Below are 18876 nucleotides of genomic sequence, written 5' to 3'. Positions count from 1 at the left end.
TCTTGAAAGCGTACTCCAGAAATTTCCCCATTTTCTTGCCCCTCTCTCAGGAGCCCCTCTCTCCTCCTCCATCTCACTTTCCCCAGTACTAGAGTCCCAAACTCCAGTGCCTGCAGGTACCAGGCAGCTGATATAAGTGGGAGCTGGGTCGGGAGGGGACTGTGAGAAACTGGGGACACAGTTGGGCTCTACTTCTGCCACATCAGTCTTGGCCCAGAACTGCTAGATCACCTTTCTTCTCAAGAGAAGGTGGAAACCTGGATTTTAATGTGAAGTGTCCTGATTTTTTAATCCTGACAAGTCATTCAAAACTCATTTTAACTTTTCCTTATGGAAATTTTCAAATATACAAAAATGGAATCATGTAATACACCTCCCAGCTTCAGCAGTGTTCAGCTCAGGGCCAGCCTGTCACCCGGCTTCAACAGTGTTCAGTTCAGGGCCAGTCTTGATTGATCTGTAGACCCACCTGTTTACCCACCTTCCCAGATTTTGAAGCAAATCCCACACATATCATTTCATCCATAAATATTTCAGTGTGTACCTCTCCAGGGTAAGGACTCTTTTATTTTCTATTTTTTGAATTTTTTTTTCTTTTTTGAGGCAGAATCTCACTCTGTTGCCCAGGCTTGAGTGCAGTGGTGTGATCTTGGCTCACGGCAACCTCTGCCTCCTGGGTTCAAGCGATTCTTGTGCCTCAGCCACCCGAGTAGCTGGAATTACATGCACACATCACCACTCCTGGCTAATTTTTATATTTTTAGTAGAAACAGGGTTTCACCATGTTGGCCAGGCTGGTCCTGAATTCCAGGCCTCAAGTGATTTGCCTGCCTCAGACGCCCAAGTGCTGGGATTACAGGCATGAGCCACCAAGTCCGGCCCAGAACCCTCCATTTTAAACAACCACAGTGTCCTTATTATACCTTAAGAAATGAAGTATAGTTTCTTAATATCATCAAGTGTCTAGTCAATTTCAAATTTTTCCGATTGCCTTAGAATTTTTTCAGGTTATCCTAATCACGATCTAAATTAGATTCATCTGTTGCAATTGATATGTCTCTTACATCCCTTTTAGTCAATGAGTTTCCCTATCATCTCTCTACTTTTGCCGATTGCATCCTCATGGTGTCATTTAACATGATCATCCATCCCTTGCATTTCCTGTAAGTCCATAGATAGAACTATTGCAGTGGTTCTCAATCCTGGCTACACATTAGAATCACTAGGGAAGTAATTTTAAAATGCCCATGTCCAGGCCCCACCCAGACTAACTGAATTGGAATTTCTGGGAGTGAGACTCAGACACCAGTGAGCCAGAGCTGAGAACCATCATTCTACTGGCAGCTTGCTTAGACTCAGGTTCAAAATTTTGGCAAGAAGCCTTCGTAGAATTGGTTTGTAGTTTGGGATCTTTCTTTCAAGAGGCACATACAATCTGATTAGCCCTCTTTTTGTGATGTTAGCAGCACCATGGATCAGCAAAGCCTAGATATGCTAATTCATTAAGTGTTATAAAACAGTGATATTAAAATTACAACCAATTTGAAAGTTTAAAAACTCTGCCTTCTTATCATCAATATACAGAGTTAGAACTCAGGGTATTTGTGACCTGAAGGGTGTGATGGAAAACACCAGCTCCTGGCAGCATTCCACATTCCCAAAGTGTGGGTGGACCAGCCTAGAGAATGAGGCTGCTTCAGAGAATGAGTCTTCCTGCTTCCTGACAATTTCAAGTGGCCTTGAAAAAGCCAGTCAAGCCCATGTTCAAGCTTTTTTATTTAAGGCAAAAGATCTGGGGTTGATTGGGAGTTCCTGGTCAGTGATGAAGCCTGTGTCTCTAAGGACTTGAGTGGCTCAGGTGTCACATTACTGGTGGCTGAGGAGCTGTTAGAGCTGCATTAGCCCTGAGGATGCCGACTGGGGCTTCATATGAGAAAGAACTAAACTTCCCATGTCGGACACCATCAAGTCTGAAAATGCTCATTAGTGTCCCTGAGGAAGCCTCTGTTCACATCCCCCACCCCCAGTTCATCAGGCACATTCTGACACTGCCAGACCTTTCTGGAAAGCCTCACACTTCTTTCAGTCTGGCTTCTGGAGTGACCTTACCATCTCTCTGAAGGGCAGAGGAGGCTAACATCTGATCAGATTTTCACGCTAGGGAATCTTTGATCTTCTCCACTGATTAATTGTTACTTGGATCAACCATAGAAACATAAAGGGCCCCAAGAACATTAAGATTCGGGTGGGGAGTACATTCATGGTCCTTGGGCTTACTGCACGCAGACAGTCGGCATGGCGGCACGTTTTAGCTTAAACTCCCAGTGGTCCCCAGCACTGTTGTTTAGGTGCCTGAGTGGTGGCCCTCGTTGGTGCTGGCAGCTCTTTGCAGTTGACAGTGCCTTCTGTGTACATCTTTTGCCTCCCGCGTGTTCTCACACATGTGGTGTCAGTTAAGTCTGCATGTCGGGGGAGATGGAGGAGACCTAGCATGGGCTAGGGCATATTTCCAAGGTGAAAGTGAATTTTCTTTCTATGACTTAGGAAATTTGATACCAGTCTTTTGAAATGAAGCAAGGATCATCCTATTGTTTTCATGGATTCTCTCTTCTTTTCTTCCAATGTGGTTTCGTCCCAGGGACAAGGATGCTCTCTGGCAGAAGTCAGATGCCCTGGAATTCCAGCAGAAGCTCAGTGCTGAGGACAGGTGGCTCGGAGACACGGAGGCAAACCACTGCCTCGACTGCAAGCGGGAGTTCAGCTGGATGATGCGGCGGCACCACTGCAGGTCAGCAGGGGGCTCCTGGGTTGACACCAACACCCTGGTGGGGCCCAGGACCAGAGCAGAGAGCTCCGAAAGAGGACTCTGTGATAGGTGTTGGCACCATGGCTGACTGTTTAGGAAGAACACATTACATTTTGGCTTTAAGGGAACCAGGTGAGGAAGGTGTTTTAGTTGGGATCCTAACAAGACACTCAGGGCTCCCTGAAAGAAAGAATACAGAGATGTGGATGGAGTTAGGGGGCCCCACAGGGATGGGGCATACCCAGAGACTAGCAGTTCTTCTACCATTCCTGTAGGGACCAGAGGGGAGCAGCATTATTGGAAGCCAGCAAGAGCTGGCCTGAAACCTCACTAGAGGAACACAGGCAGTACCGGGGACACAAAGGCCAGAGAAGGATGGATAAAGATGAATCTCGGGCTGAGCTGGGGGCAGGTGCAAAATAGTCATCATAGCTGTGAAGGTCTGTGGTCTCTTAGAGCCTTAGCTTCTGAAATATGGGAGGCATACCTACAACTTGGTGCCAGGGAAGGTGGGCTCAGCCATACTTTATCTCCCTGCCTCCCAGGACCTTAGGAAGTAAACCATGCTTTCACCAAGCTGACAAGAAGGCTTTGTTGGAATCTTGTGAAATGAGCTCATGGCCGCATCCTAATGTGGAGGCAGAGCCAGGTCTGATGAGAGTCACATGGCATCCAGAGCCCAGTTTGGATGCTGAGCAGATCACACAAGATCATAGTGTATCATCCTCACAGCCTGGGCTTGTTTTGTTCCCAGGATATGTGGCCGCATCTTCTGTTACTACTGCTGCAACAACTACGTCCTGAGCAAGCACAGTGGCAAAAAGGAGCGTTGCTGCCGAGCCTGTTTCCAGAAGCTCAGTGAAGGCCCTGGCTCCCCTGATAGCGCTGGCTCAGGCACTAGCCAGGGAGAGCCCAGCCCTGCACTGTCACCAGCCTCACCTGGGCCCCAGGCCATAGGAGGCCAAGGTCAGTCTCCTGCTACTACTACCTACTATGTTCTTTAGATGCCACTCCCACCCTCCACCCCGCTTGTTGTGGCTAGTTAGTGCTAATAAGCTGAATTCAGTGTTTTCTAAACTTTGGTATTAAAGAGGTGCTAAAATATATTACCACCAACTTGAGACTTTCATTTTGATATATTAGGATTGAAAGAGAATTGAAAAAGGAATAACTTTGTCCTGATAAGATTCAGTGTGATTTAACCTGAAGTCTACGTACCTCTTAATGCACATCCATGAAATACACTCCACGCTTTGGAGAATGCTGTCTACCAGAGCCGCAGCCTTGGCATCCAGAGTAACTCCAGGCTAGGAGTTGTCTGGAACCATCCATATCCTTCAGTCTCTTCCTGAAGTTGGCTCTTCTTTCATGTCCAAGGAGGGTGTAATCTCCTTTGTGTCCTCCCACTCAGCCCACTGAAGGAAGTAGAGTTTGAGTTCTGCTGCTTCTGTTTTGAGCACACCCTAACAGACAGGCCTGGGCTGCCCTTCAGGGCACTGGACTTTGGATGTGGAGCACAGGGAGGCAGAGCTGAGATGGCACAGGCAGAAGTGGTCTCAGCTTGTCTCTGCTCGAGCATCATTGCCATCTGCAGTTGGTCCCTGTGAACTCCTCCTTGGCCTCTGTCTGGATGCAGGCCAGCCAGCCTTTAGAAATACTGTCCATTCCTCTTTTGTTTGAGTGGATTACCAGGTGGTTGGCAGCCCCCATTATGTTGTTGGGTACAAAGAACTGATGAGGATGGGGAGCGTACTTTACACAGCTGTAGTTTTATCTTCAAATCTTTTGCCCATTTTAAAATGATTTTTAATATTGAATTTTGAGAGTCCTCTGTATAAGTCTCTACGCAAGTTCTTTGTCAGATATGTATTTTACAAGTATTTTTTTCCCAATCTATAGCTTGTCTTTATATTTTCTTTCAAAGAGCAAAAAAGTCTTCAAAGAGCAGAAGTATATCATTTTAATGAGGTCCGATGTATCAGTTTTTTTCTGTTATGTATAAATGTTTTTCTTTTTGTTGTCATGTCTAGCTTTACTTAGCCCAAGGACTCACAGACCTTCTTCTGTTGTCTCTTAGAAGTTTTATAGCTTTAGCTTATACATTTAGGTCTGTGATTCATTTTCAGTTATCTTTGTGTGTGGTGCAAGGTGTGAATAGAGATTCATCTTTTTGTATGGTTGTCCAGTTATTTCAACACCATTGATTGAAACTGTTCTTTGTACCTTTGTCAAAAACCGACTTTATTTTTTTTTATGCTGCCATGAGAAAGTAAGCAATTGACCTTATATGTGTGGATTTATATCTGGACTTTTATTCTATTCCATGTATCTATGTGCCTATTCTTTCACCAATACCAAACTGTTATGATGACCATAGTTTTATAAAGCATCTTAACATCACGTAGAGTGATTCCAGTTTTGTTCTTTATCAAAGTATTGGCTATTCTAGGTTTTTTGTTTTTCTATATAAGTTTTAGAATCAGTTTGTCAATTTCTACAAAAAATCCTGGTGATATTTAAATTGAGATTGCATTGAATCTCTAGTTCAGTTTGGGGAGAATTGACATCTTAATAAAATTGACTCAGTCCATGAACATGTTATAACTTCCTATTTATTTAAGTCTTCGGTTTATGTCAGTGGACATCATTTTAGATCCCTGTTGTCTGCTTTCCCTTCCCTGTGCCAGCCTTGCAAGGCAGGTTCAGGAGTGTGGCTGGGTCTATCGAAAAAACCAATCCCTGGCCCCTTTTTTCAGCCTATGCCTCAAGCTCTCTATTATACAGACTTGAGACAAGAAGAAGGACTTCACTTCTAAAGCAGGGCCTGACTTAGTGGTCATGTGGCAGGTCCAGCTGGGAACTTTAAGCTCACATGAACCATTTTTCTTGCTAAACACCCCAGGAACTTTGCATGGGCTTGCCCTGACTCATTAGTGACCCCAGAGTGCTCAGGTCACTTGTTTTGGTTTTTGACATTTCCTGTCTGCTCATTTTAAATTTTTGATTTATTATTTATTTATTTTTGAGACAGAGTCTTGCTCTGTTTCTCAGGCTGGAGTGCAATGGTATGATCTTTGCTCACTGCAACCTCTGCCTCCTGGGTTCATGTGATTCTCGTGCCTTAGCTTTCCGAGTAGCTGAGATTACAGGTGCCTGCCACCAAACCTGGCTAATTTTTGTATTTTTATTAGAGACAGGGTTTCACCACGTTGGCCAGGCTGGTATTGAACTCCTGGCCTCAAGTGATCCACCCGCCCCGGCCTCCCAAAGTGCTAGGATTACAGGCATGAGCCACCGCACCCGGTCTTTTTTTCTTTTTGCCTCAAACCTGCTCTCACATTTTTCCATGACATGCTGGAGAGTGTTTGCGGGCAGATGACTGGTACAGGAACATTCCTACAGTGGCCTTCCTACTAAGTGGCTTGCACAGTCGGACACAAGGCCCCTGGTTGGAAACCCAGTGCCTGCTGCAAGTTCTTGAGCACTTGGAGGTTCTTTCCCACACATCAGTGGATGAAGGGAAAATGCAGGTCAGACAGACTCCTGCTTTCAAAAATACATGAATAAGTACTGCCTGTGTCTTATGGAGCAAGGATTTAGTGGCATAGAAGTGTGTTTTCTGTTATTAGGTTCTTTCTTAATAAGATTTTTCCTTCTAAATAAGGGACCTCAGAGAATATGCAAGAGGTTGAAACCTCTCTAAGCCCCTGACTTTGAGAAGTCTCTTAGGTTGTACATTCCATTTCATCTGTAAGCCTTCCTCTACTTTTTTGGAATGTCCCAGCAACCAACTATTTCTCTCAACTCTGGACAGAATAGCTGTCAGTTGAGTGACCAATTAAATTGTGCCTCAGCAGCTTGTTCTGCATAGCTGCACTCTCTCACTTTCCCAAAGGCCATTACCCAGCCTGTGCATAACAGTGTATTGTGTCTCTTCTCTCCTGATCTGCCGCTGCTGCCCAGGAGCAAATACAGACTACAGGCCACCGGACGACGCTGTGTTTGATATCATCACAGATGAGGAATTGTGCCAGATACAGGAGTGTGGCTCCTCGTTGCCTGAAACACCCACTGAAACTGATTCTCTTGACCCAAATGTGGCTGAACAGTGAGTAGAGGTCACCCCCATTTCCTGAGTGCTCATTACAGGCCTGGCCCCTGTGCTTTCTTATCAAAGGATGAGGAAAGTGAGACACTGGAAGCAGGATTGACTGTCCTTGCCTAAGGGAAGGTGCCTGAGAACAGTGCTTGCGATGGCCTTGAAGAGCATCAGGCGCTCAGAAAGTGGTCAGTGTTGAGCCTTGCAGAGAGCTCCTGGGAGATGTCAGTGGCCCCAGGTTTCAGCATCACCATTAAGGCCTGTCTTTCTTGGCTTGAGCGACTGTATTAGTTTGCTTGGGTGCTGTATAAAATACCACAGACCAGGTGGCTTAAATAACAGAAATTTACCTTCTCACAGCTCTGGAGGCTGGAATTGCAAGGTCAGGTGCTGGCAGGGCTGGTTTCCTGCAAGGTTCTTCTCCTTGGCTTGCAAATATTTGCCCCCTTGCTGCCTCTTCATGTGACTGTCCCTGTTGCATGCCCCTGGTGTGTCTCCATGTCTCTCAATCTCCTCTTCTTATAGACACTGGTCCATTGGATTAGGGTCCACCCTAACAGCATCATCTTAACTTAATCATTCCTCTACAGGCCTCATCTCCAAATGCAGTCACAGTCTGAGGAACAGGTGCTTAGGGCTTCAGCATGTGAATAATTTGGGGCATGGGGAGACAATTCAGCCTATAACAGCAACCCTTGCTGGGCCACCTTTGGCAGTTGCTCAGAGTAACATGCTGCTCTTTAAAAGCCTTGCTGTCAGGCCCCTGTGCTCCTGGTCTTGCTCACCTTACCACCTACCCACCTGGCTTGCCGAGTGATGAAGGTAGAGTGTGGCTTAGTGCCAATGGAATGAAGCATGCCCTAGGGACCACAGGAGTGTAGGGGTTGGGAGAACACTGCAGGCTAATACTGTCAGGAAACGCATCAGAGCAGGGGTGTCCATTCTTTTGTCTTCCCTGGGCCGCACTAGAAGAAGAATTGTCTTGGGCCACACATAAAATAAACTAACACTAACGATAGCTAATGAGCTTAAAAAAATATCGCCCTCCCCCCAGAAAAAATTTCATATCGTTTCAAGAAAGTTTATGAATTTCTGTTGGGCTACATTCAAAGTTCTGGGCGCATGCAGCCTGTGGGCCATGGGTTGGCTAAGCTTGCTTCAGAGGAAGGTGTTCCAGGAAGGGAAGGCAAGGCCCAAAGTCACAGAGGAAATAGTGAGTAGGGGCTGTCTTGGGTCTTGAGTTTGGTGATTGGATTGGCTTCATCCATGAGGCTCCAGCACAGTGAGTTTAGTTCATCGTTTGGAAACACTAATCAGGCTTGGTAAGGATGCCATGAGAAATGAAGCTCAGATTTAGTTGCAATTGTCTCTGATAGATGCGTCCTCTCAGAGGTCCCTTTAGCTGCAGATAAACCCACCCAAAGTCTCAAAGTTTTAGCAGTAAGAAAAATATGGACAGGCCTATTACTCTATACCCTGTGGAACCCAAGGGACTTTCCACTCACCTAGCCTGCACTTTGCCCTAGCACTGGTATTTTATGCTGCTTTTAATCAGTGACCTGGATCCACTGAACCCTCCTGACTGCTGCAAGAATGCTGCAGCTTACACAGGCGAGCAGGCTTCCGAGGGCCAAAGCAGCCACGGCAAGGATATCCTTAAGTACTTATTCTCCCTTGGCCTTCTCATTTTTCTAGTGTAGCTATTTGCCAACAAGGTTTTCAAGGAGAGTTTTACAAGGTCAGTTTTTAAAAATATGAATTGTATAAAGTACCACCATATTAACATGTCAAGAGTTTATGACATGAGACCCATAAGAAAAGGAGGTCCTTGCTTGATGTTTCTCAGCCCCTGTTGTCCGCCTTTAGAGCAGGTTACAAAAAAGCACTGGCTGTTCAGAACCTCAAGAAAGAATTTATGTGGGTCCCAGGTCCCAGACGTTTCTTGACCCATTTTCCCTCTAGTTAAGGACATTCTATGATGCTTCTGCTTCCACATTGAGATCTGCCCAGAATTCAGAGGAAGGCTAAGGCTGATCTGTCAGATTGATCATTCAGGATTTCTGCTGCATGTCTTTACTCTTCATGATGCTGCCAGTGCAAGGGACTTTGGGCTTACGTGTATCTCCACAACCCTCTGTTCCCTGACTAGAGAATGACTGAACTCGCCATGTTATATAGCTTCATGGATAAAGCCAGCCTGATCACCAAACTCACCAGACCCAAGATCATCTCTACTACTGTCGCTTCTGTGACTTGGGGCTTTTCCTTTCCTTGCTGGGACACCCCTCCAACCCCTGACCATGTAAGTCTGCAGCGTTCTCCCAACCCCCATGTCTCAATGGTCCCTGGGGCATGTTCCGTTCCATTAGCACTAAGCCATACTCTGCCTCCATCACCTGGAAAGCCAAGTGGGTAGATGGTAGGAGGTAAAGTGAGCAGGACCAGGAACCTGGGGGCCTGGGAGGACATTCTGGCTTGAAAGTGTCTTGCTGCCTCCTCTAGCCTGAGTGAGAAAGTGACTGTCCTACAGCTCTCTCTCTCCTCACCCCTCACCTTCCCCTGCCCAGTAGGAACAAAAACAGAAGGCATTCTGACTGCTGACAAATATGTGTGGTTTTGGTCTTGGGAAATCAGGAACTGTTCCAGGGAAAGGAAACTGCCAGTGTTCTGGTCCACGGCCACCAAGGAGGATGTGGGACTAACTGATGGGAACCTGTAATCCCTGCACTTCTGTTTGGGTGAAGACCCACCCTTCCCAGTCAGTTAAAGGCTGCATTGTCAGATACTTTTTTTGTGCATTAGCTAGAGATAAACCCAAGCATTTCTGGAAGCTTTTTCCTACATTCTTTTTCTTCCTAAGTTTTAAGACCTAAACCGAAAACACCAAGAGTCTGAGAAAGTGTGGGAGATCTAGAGCCCTAGATTTGTGTAAGCATCCCTGGCAAGAAACTTCGGGAAAAAATAAGCAAATCCAAGGTAAGAAGGGATCCGGGAGAGATTAAACACTAAGTCCGAATTCGTGAGGAATATCAGGCCACTTGGAAGTAGTGTTGTTGAGAGTGATGCTGTTGAGCGCCTTCCTTGCACCAGCTGCTCTTACACGTGACCTCACTAGTCTCTGTGCAGCCCATCAGGGAGTGGGAATTATCTCATTTTATAGGCAAAGAAGCTGAAGCCTCAGGAGGCTGGATAACTTCTGTTGTTGGAAGTGCCAGAACTAGGCTTTGGACTCCTCCCTCCGGTCCGCTGGCTTAAGATTCATTTGGAAGAGTTCAGCTCTCTTCTTTCGATCCCGTGTCCCCATTTTGCCCATCTCCCCTGCCTTCATGTTCGCTCTTTTGCACACATACACAGTTTTGGGGCTAAGGAAGTTGTTTGCCTTGCCCCTCTTCCTGGCAGAGGTGGGTCAGAAGGGGGTCCCAAAGTCCAGCCTGCCAGGGAGATGTGGCCTGATGCTGGGACCCCCTAAGCAACCTCCCAGTGGTCCCTGTGCATGGCTCAGAGCTAGAATGGTTGTGCGGAGCAGGAGCACAGCTCCTGACTTCTGGAGAAAAGATGGTATTCGTTGTAGCCCTCCAGACACACCCGCGCACACCCCCTTTTCAGTCACTCGGGCTCACCCTCCACCATCTCCCTGACCAGGTGTCCAGCTGTTCTCTGGACTGAAGCACAGAAGGAAACCAAGCTTTTGTCAGCTGGTGAACCAGGCCTGTGGGGTAAGGGCTGGCACGGGCACTGGGCTGTGGCTCCCTCAGCATTTGCTCAGCCTCTACCCAGTCATGGCCTCCTTGAGGCCCGGCCTCCCCCTCTAGCTACCAGATGAACAGACAGTATGGTGGTGAAGAGCTCGAACTTTAGAACCAAACATGCCTGGTCTGCCACCTCCAGGCTCCGTGGCTCTAGGCAGTGCAGCCCACGAACTCAGTTTCCTCCCCTCTACCGAAGAGACTGGGACAGCACTCACCCTAGGGGTGTTAGGAAGATTGCATGAGAATTGTGTGTGGAGCACTGAGCCCAGCCCAGTGCCTAAAGCCTGGGAAGACTTTCATGGAGGTATGTTGCTTTCCTGATGTTGTGTCATCAGGGGCTGAGCTGTGCATGCTACCGCTACCGCCTCAGTACCTTGCACTGCGCAGCCCAGGGGTCTCCTCCAAGGAAGATCCTTCAGATACCCAGATGACCCTAAGTGACAAACTCTCGCACAGAAACAATCCCTGAACCCTCGGAGCGTCTTTGCCAGTAATTGCTTCAGAACAGGCGCTTCATGGTCAGAGTGTTAAGGGGAGCTGTGGTAGATTTGTCACCCACCGGGAGATTTGACGCTTGCTATCTCAGAAACAAAATGAGAACAGGATATGGTGAATGGTTAAGGTTACAAAGCCACCTTGCACGTGGGCTTCCCCAAGATCTCTGCCTTCAGCTGAATACAGAGGTGACAGGTACCCTGTGGCTTGTCAGTGGCAGGAAACCTTCCTGGAGCCAAAATTTCTGGGCAAAGAAAGGCTGTTTAGTGAGGTTGTAGTCCTAGCTCTGTTGTATGAGCTTTGGCAGGCATTAATCTGTCTGAACTAGTTTTCTCATCTGAAAATGGGGATGATAGTGCCAGGCCTCCTACAAAATGGCATTAGTTACCAGGGACCAACAGGGACTGGGCAGCTGGAAGGGGGTGCTGCTTTGAGAGCCCCTTGGAGGAGGAGGCCAGAGTGACTGCCCTGACCACTCCTGGTCCCCATCCTCTTTGTTTTGCCTCCACCCCTCCAGTAGGGGTAGCTCCAGGCTTTTCTCTTCTGTGGCACCATCTCCTCAGTCCAGAACACCCACGGAGGACACCTGGGCCCCTAGCTCTCAGGTAGCCCCTAGAGTCAGTGTCATCTTGTGTTCCCCACATCTCAGATGATGTGGCCATTAGTGGCCTCTGCCATATCTCTAAAGGGGTTGGAGCCCATAAGTACTACAGCCACCCCCAGGTGTTGGGAACTTGGTAGGGAAATAGGGAAAGAGCACATCCTTTACCCTCCAACCCTGAGGCCACACCAAGGCAGTGTGTACTCAAGCAGAGCCCACACCCAGCCTGATCCCCTCCCACCAGGCCTCCAACACCATGTGCTGGTGTGGACGAGCGGAGGGGAGAGCCAAGTGGAAGGGAGAAGGGTAGGCTGAGGTTGGGAACTGGCTCTGCCCTGCACATGACCTCAGTCTCCTCTGTGGAATGGAGCCTGTACCAACAGCATCTTCTGCTTCCTGGGCTGTGGTGTGGATGGAGTGAAATCAAGACATGAAGGCCTCCTGTAATCTGCACGTGCTGTGCCAGCGTTTATTCCCCTACCCAGGGGAAGGGGTTGGAAAACTGACATCTACTCCAAAGAGTGGCAGGTAAGGGCCCAGAGGCATAGGATCAATTAGTGGCTGAGGAGGCAGGGAAGGCAAAGAAAGATTTTGCTGCTGTGCTGTTCCTGGGGCCAGGCAGGCAGGGCTTTCCTAAGCTACAAAAGGCCAGTGCAGGGACCCTGGGAGAGGGCAGGCACCTGGACAGGGAAAGTCCCACGGTCCCAGGTGGCTGCTTTTCTGTTGCTGTGGCCAGGCAGGCCCAAGCATGGTGCTCACAAGCACCCCAGGAGGGAAAGCCACCATGAGCCAATGGCATAGGTGGTGAACCAGGGCTTGGGTCAGGGGTGCTGCATCACCTGCACAGGGGTACACAGTGGTGGAGCTGTGACTGAACACTGAACACTGTCAGAGTGAGCCCAGAGCCTGCATTCTCATCACACCTTGCTGCATCTCTCCATGGGGACTCGTGGAGATGCTGCTGGGCCCCGTCTCCTGACTCTACTTCTGCCTCTGTCCCTTGGGTCAGGACACTGTCAGGGAAACCAGGGACTGGTGGCCCCTCTGTCAGAAGTGTTCCGTGTTAACATGAATGCACAAAGGGGGAATGACAGAAACTCTCTTTGAAAGACACTTAAAAGATAAATGTTGCCTTGTCACCCTAAAAGGGCAGATTTTGTAGTTGAAGGAAGCACTCGGAGGTCCATGTGACCTGAGTACAGTAAAACTCTGCTTGTAGATGCGTTTAGGCATGCTTATGAAACAGTAGGAGGATCATGTGGGCTCTGAAAGGCCCAGCCTGTGCTCAGCTGTACCAGGCGCACATGGTATGCCACACACCTGGAAGGCACGATATAAACCCTCCCTTGCCTCACTAACCCACAGGGCTGACATGGAGGGCTTCCATTTTGTGTCACCAGTTCTTGTAAGAAATAATAACTACTGCTATTTTTTGGACCTTTTCTCCCCAAATGCAAACTGTGCCAAGTGTTTTACATGCAGTGTCTCAGGTATTCACACCAACCCGTAGAGGTGGTGGTTATGATCCATGTTTCACCAAAAAGAAAGGAAACACGTGCTCAGAGGCTGAGTTTCGCCCAAGGTCTTACAAACTGGTGAGTGGCAGGGATTCAGCTCTAGTCTATTCAGCCCCCAAAACCACACTGTTAAGTCAGTTCTGGCCTGCCTCTCTGTGCATTCCAATTAGCTGTTGTCAGTTGGTTCTCCGTATTTGGTGAGTGATTTGGGGATACATAAGCCCAAAAAACATCTTTAAGCCTATTGAACAGACTGCCAGGATTTAATAAACATGCATAAAATCTGACATTTAAAACTGCCTCATCCTGTGACCACATTCTAGAAGTTAAACAAATGTGCCCCACACTTTAGACAGGAGGTTAGAAACCACAGTGAAAGAGCAGGGTCGTTATCACTGGTATATTCCATTTCCATGACAGAGCACAGCCCTGAAAGTTTACAATTTATTTTCCATGCTCTGAGCCCAAAAGTAACTTTTTTGTGTATTCCAAAAAAGTATATTCCAGGCACACCACATTAAAATAGAATATACCAAAGCATAAAAGTAGTTTGGAGACTTTAAAAGTTTTATTTCTTAGCTATGAAACTCATATGCTAGTAATATATAGCATGTGTGTATATGTGTGTGTATATACATTTACATATGTTTATATGGCAGACATTGGAAAATTTCATTTTTAAATGAGCAAAGCCACCAAAGAGTCCACTTCAGAAATGCTGCTTAGATTCATTACAGTCTTAAATGCTGTTTTGCACATTTTTCAAGCATTCCATGGACCACTGGAATCCTCAGCCTATTCTAATTTGATTTTGCCCATTCATAGTCCCTGGTGCTAGTTATTCTGGATTAATCAAAGCAATTTGAACATCTGCCTATACAAAAGTCAAGCCCCAAGGTGAGGCAGAGCCTGATCTCATTTCTGTTAGGTGCCAGCATTTGTTTTCATGGCTGCTCTGATCTCCACTGTTTGCCCAGTAGTCAGAAGAGCCTTCTGAGCTTGGGCACCCAGCGTGCTACCTACCACCAACAGCTTTGTGGGCTGTGCTCACCTCTTCAACCTTCAGCCCCAGTCCGAATCAAGGAGAACCTGAGATCATAGAAGTCACATGTCATCCCCCTTGATTTCAGCATTCTTGGAGATGGAGGAAGGAAAGTCCTTAAAAACTTTAGACCCCCTACTTGGGCTTTCGGCATGAGTGTTCAAGAAGAGAACAGTACATGTTCATGCCTGAGAAGAAGCATTCCAAACCAGTCAGAGTGTCTGATAACTTCTCCATGAGAATGCGCAAACTATAAACAAAGCCTGCCTCACCACATCAAGAGGACACAACCATGCCTTGCAAATTCCAGAGCAGCTTCTCGAAATGCTGGCAAGGCCTATAGCTGGAACATGCTGGTGGCCTCCACATTGTGGGAGGCAGAAAAAGTCTTGGAATTGTCCTCAGAAGATTTCCATTGATGTGAGACCCCAAGGTAAGGGAGACAGCCAATGTCCTTTACAAGTTTCCAGAAGTTCTTTCGAAACTTCAGGCTGACAAAGGCATAGAGCACAGGGTTAAGGCAGGCCCTCAGGTATGCGATGGCCTCTGTCACTATGATGGTGTAGTGAAAGCTGGTCATGGCATAGTACTCCCAGTGTGTGCTGCGGATGAGCTTCACGAGGTTGAAGGGTGTCTGGGTCAGCAGGAACACAGCCATCACAAGGAAGATGATCTTTAGAGATCTGTGCTTCTGGAAGCCTCCAGCATGAAGCAGTGTTTTGATTATGACTGAATAGCAGACAATCATGGCGAGCAGTGGCAAGAAGAACCCCAGTGTCATCTGGGTGGCAAGAACCACAGTGGAAATCTCCTCGTCATGATAACCACATATGAGCTTGTCCAGATTAAAGACATTGCCATAGATAATTTGGGGCAAGGAAACCAGCAGGGATATCACCCAGATGAGCAAGCAGATGACCTTGCCCCAAGTCATCCTCTTGGCTTGCTGGTTGTAGGCCTTGGTGGCCTTAACCACTACAATGAAACGATCCACAGTGATGCAGGTGAGGATGAGCATGGATGTGTAGAAGTTAATAGTGTAGACGCCCAGTAGGGTCTTGCACATGACCTGGCCAAAGATCCATTCATGGATGCCTGCATAGGCCCAGAAGGGCAGAGTGCAGACAAACACCAGGTCAGCCAGGGGTAGGTTCACCAGGAACACGTCCGTCAGGCTCTGCAGCTTATGGTAGAAGATGGATATGACCAGCACCAGGGAGTTCCCCACCAGGCCACAGACAAACACCACCAGGTACATGCAGGGCAGAAAGACCTTCCTGAACTGCAGGAAGTCTTGATGCTCCTCCTGGCTGCTGTCATTGAAACTGTTGAGGAACCCATCATCTTCATAGTGATCATACTCTGCCATGGTGTTTGTTCTGATGAACACCTGTGAGTCAGAACCCAGGAATTATATTTGGGCTGAGGATGGCATTCTCTGTCTTCCTGCTGTCCCATTGACCACATTTAGGGGGCAAATAGTCATCTCCTAAACCCACCCACTAGGCTGTGTAGAAACAGCACAGTCCAGTATATTGAAGATAATCAATTCTGAGGGGAAATTGCTCAGACAGGACGAGGACTCTCCATTAGCCTGAAAATTCTCAGGATCTCACCCATGTGGGAGACAACTCATAACTGACCCCTAAGCACATTCCATAAAATCCTGTGCTCAATTATTTTGAAAGCAAAAGTCGCTTTGCTGCCAGGTGGTCACAGTGCTCTTTGGAAGAGCAACACTGATAATGGATAAGGTTGAGCCCGCTGATAATCTGGGTATCAGTGGATGAGCCCACTGATAATCTGAGCTCATCAATGGGACATGCCTGTTTTCATCTCCCCCTGCCTCGCCACAGTTGCCCACCCATCCTGAGCCCCATTTCCTAATAAATTGTGAATGCTAAAGCAAGTGCCCCTACCAGGGGGCTCTCCTATCAAGGAGACTCCTGGAGACCACAGGTGTTTGGGGATGGCAAGACTGCTCTTCCTGGGTAGGTAGTCCTTCCTGCCTTTACTTCCCCTCAATTGCATAGATTTTCAAAGGCTATTAATGGGGAAACAAGGGATAGAAAAGCCCACAGCTGCCCAGCACTTTGGCTGAGCTGGCTTCATGGATAAAGCACTAGGTGGTTCTCACTTCCCAACTAAACTTTCCCCTTCATCATCTAACACAGTTTATGACATTCCACCATCAGAGTCTCATTTCCTGAAGACTTCTGAGCAAGAAGTCTCTTAAAAGGTAGATTTCCCCAAAGCAGAACCTTGCCTTAGCTCCTGTGATTGGCAGGTTAGGACTTAGGGGCCTCATTTAACAAGCAGAAGACCCAATTGAAATGGGGTGCCAGATGGGCTATCTTTCTTACCCAGGGCACCAGCCCTTCAAGATGTCACTTCTCTCTGACCCTTCCCTCTGCCCTGTGACCCTGCCAAAGACCACAGACAGGACAAGGGATTATGTAACCTGTGGTGTGGGAGCAGGGGCCGCTGCGGCAACATCAGCCCATGAGTGCAAAGCCTGCCCTTGCTACTGACCTGCAGATACTCAACATGCAGCAGCTCATTTCCAGTGACCTGGAGCTATGTCTGGCCAGCACCTCAAGAAGATGTATGAAGAAGAGCAGGTGTTTGGACAGAATCTCTGCCAGCAAAGTCAAAATATTGCCTGACCAGACAAGGGCATATAAACAATGAGGTTACCTTTCCTAATCCACTCAGAAACACTTCTGTCCCTGACGTTGAGTCCTGACTGGGAGCAGTGTCTCCGATGCTGCTGCTTGCCTCTGTCTTTCCAGGGGCCAAAGTGCCCTTTCTCTCTAGCAAGGAAGGATGCTGTCTTTGGGCTAAGACTGCTTAATAACAATCCTTGCCCTTACACCACAATTGTTAGATCTCTAAGGGTGATAGGTCAGCCAGTAGACATCCTGCCCCCAACAAGCTCTCTGGGGCACTATATTAAGTAGGTCAGATGATGCGTTTGTATTATTGATTCACATGGGCAAAACATATTTTTTCGTCATTTAAAATATGAAACAGGTGATTTTGCTCTTAAGAGTAGTGTCCAGCTCCCCATTATTGCTTGACTCGCTCTTGCCTTTTTTTGGTATCCTCCTGTTCCAGCTTTTACTGGTCCATTATGCTGCCATTACACATTTCATCAAAGGACCTGTGCAAATTCATGTGTAATAATTGGTAAACTTTGATGTATAATAATTGGTAAACAGGTTGGGCCTGGACAGTGCTGTGCAAATAGAGTATTAAAAATTACTTCCCCTTCTAGGCGAGCTAAAAACATTTATCTTCTATAATCAAAATCCTATTTTGTTTTCTGGAAATTAAAAAAAAATCTACAACTTTGGAAATACTGTAAAAGTCTGATAATGATGAAGCAAATTATAATTCAGACATAAAATAGAATATGACTTAAATGTTTAGGAAGTATTTTTACTGATTTTGGAAAATGCAATACTCTTAGTTAAATTGCTAAGAACAGTGTAAACAAAGTAAGTATGCAAAATAAGTATTAGCTATTACTATTACAACAAATAGATGTCAAAAGGATATAAAATTAATTGTGATTCATAACCTTTTTTGACCATAAACTCCTTTGAGAATCTCCTAAAAACTGCAGACCTTTTCTCAGAAATAATGTATACACACACACACACACACACACACACACACACACACACACACGCACACATGCACGCACAAATACCCCTGCAATTCTGGGAGTCCATGAACCCCTTGAATCCCTCTGCCATGTATTCTGTGGGCCCTCATTTAAATGAGTTCATGATAAACTACGTGATTTTTGACTGACCATACTTTTAGAAACTTGGAAAAAATGATCACATTTTATTAACAGTTGGCCTCCAGCTGGTGGAATTATGGGTGACTTATTTCTTCCTTTTTTTAAAATAGTTTTCAAAGTTTCTACAGTAGTATATTGATTTATATTGAAAAAATAACATAAATGATAATCTGAGAAAACAGCCTGTCTTATGCAAAAGAAATGAAAACAGATTATCCATTGAGCAAATATAGACAATAACTAGATCCTCCTTATCTCCCTGGGTGGGTCTGACTATGCCATTACTAGCAGTACCGTCAGCCTACAAGCACTAACTGTGTGCCTGGAAACATGCTCAGTAGTTTTCATGTTTCTCCAGTTTAACCCACACAGTAGCAAATGGCAATGATGTAATTTGAACTAAGAGCAGCTGAGCTCCATAGCCTGGCATTGTGCACTGTGCCCTACTACAGACAGGAATCAGAGAATACCAACAATACCTGGGGTTAGTCCTCCCTGTCTTCTTTTCAGTGTAAAGAGTAAGACAAATGACTCACCAGCAGAGGTGCTTTGCCGGTTTGTTCCACAGATGAGCTTGCTCGTGAAGCAAGGTCTGCCTCTACTTTTGTGATGTGGTTCATGTTTCCGCTGAACATTTTTTAAGAGCCCTCAGCTGGTTACTATAAAAGACCCACCCCCTACTCCCATCCTTCAGATCAGAATCCATATGACCAACCCACCCCTGTGTAGTACGTGGGTCAGAAATGGGTGGGTTAC

At 46.8% G+C, this 18876-nt stretch overlaps 2 protein-coding genes across 10 annotated transcripts in view; one reads left to right on the top strand and one right to left on the bottom strand.

Annotated features, from left to right (window-relative positions):
- LOC105480343 (FYVE and coiled-coil domain autophagy adaptor 1) overlaps window positions 1–18876 on the top strand; it is an 81151-nt gene that overhangs the window by 36541 nt on the left and 25734 nt on the right. For all 6 annotated transcript variants that reach the window (XM_011739027.2, XM_011739028.2, XM_011739023.3 and 3 more), the window contains exons 12-14: window positions 2639–2788; window positions 3561–3772; window positions 6770–6914. In XM_011739027.2, coding sequence (XP_011737329.2) covers window positions 2639–2788; window positions 3561–3772; window positions 6770–6914 — 507 coding nt within the window. The remainder of the gene's footprint in view (window positions 1–2638; window positions 2789–3560; window positions 3773–6769; window positions 6915–18876) is intronic.
- On the bottom strand, window positions 10681–18733 carry LOC105480342 (C-X-C motif chemokine receptor 6). Of its 4 annotated transcripts, none has more exons than XM_011739016.3 (2): window positions 18657–18733; window positions 10681–15699 (listed from the first exon to the last, which is right to left on the bottom strand). In XM_011739016.3, exon 2 carries the CDS (start codon window positions 15676–15678, stop codon window positions 14647–14649), a length of 1032 nt encoding a protein of 343 aa, XP_011737318.2. In that variant the 5' UTR covers window positions 15679–15699; window positions 18657–18733; the 3' UTR covers window positions 10681–14646. The 4 variants fall into 4 exon arrangements, with proteins under 4 accessions (XP_011737318.2, XP_011737324.2, XP_011737320.2 ...); XM_011739022.3 differs by having other exon boundaries at window positions 18600–18686; XM_011739018.3 differs by lacking the exon at window positions 18657–18733 and adding an exon at window positions 16842–17672.

This window comes from Macaca nemestrina, chromosome 2, assembly GCF_043159975.1.
Source record: "Macaca nemestrina isolate mMacNem1 chromosome 2, mMacNem.hap1, whole genome shotgun sequence".
Taxonomy (NCBI): Eukaryota; Metazoa; Chordata; class Mammalia; order Primates; family Cercopithecidae; genus Macaca; species Macaca nemestrina.
Note: the sequence above shows the minus strand (reverse complement) of the source record. Positions and strands in the feature narration are given on the sequence as shown.

What these genes read in the sequence shown, in the direction of transcription:
- LOC105480342 (XM_011739016.3), bottom strand. Translation starts at nt 15,678, where the DNA reads ATGGCAGAGTATGATCACTATGAAGATGATGGGTTCCTCAACAGTTTC.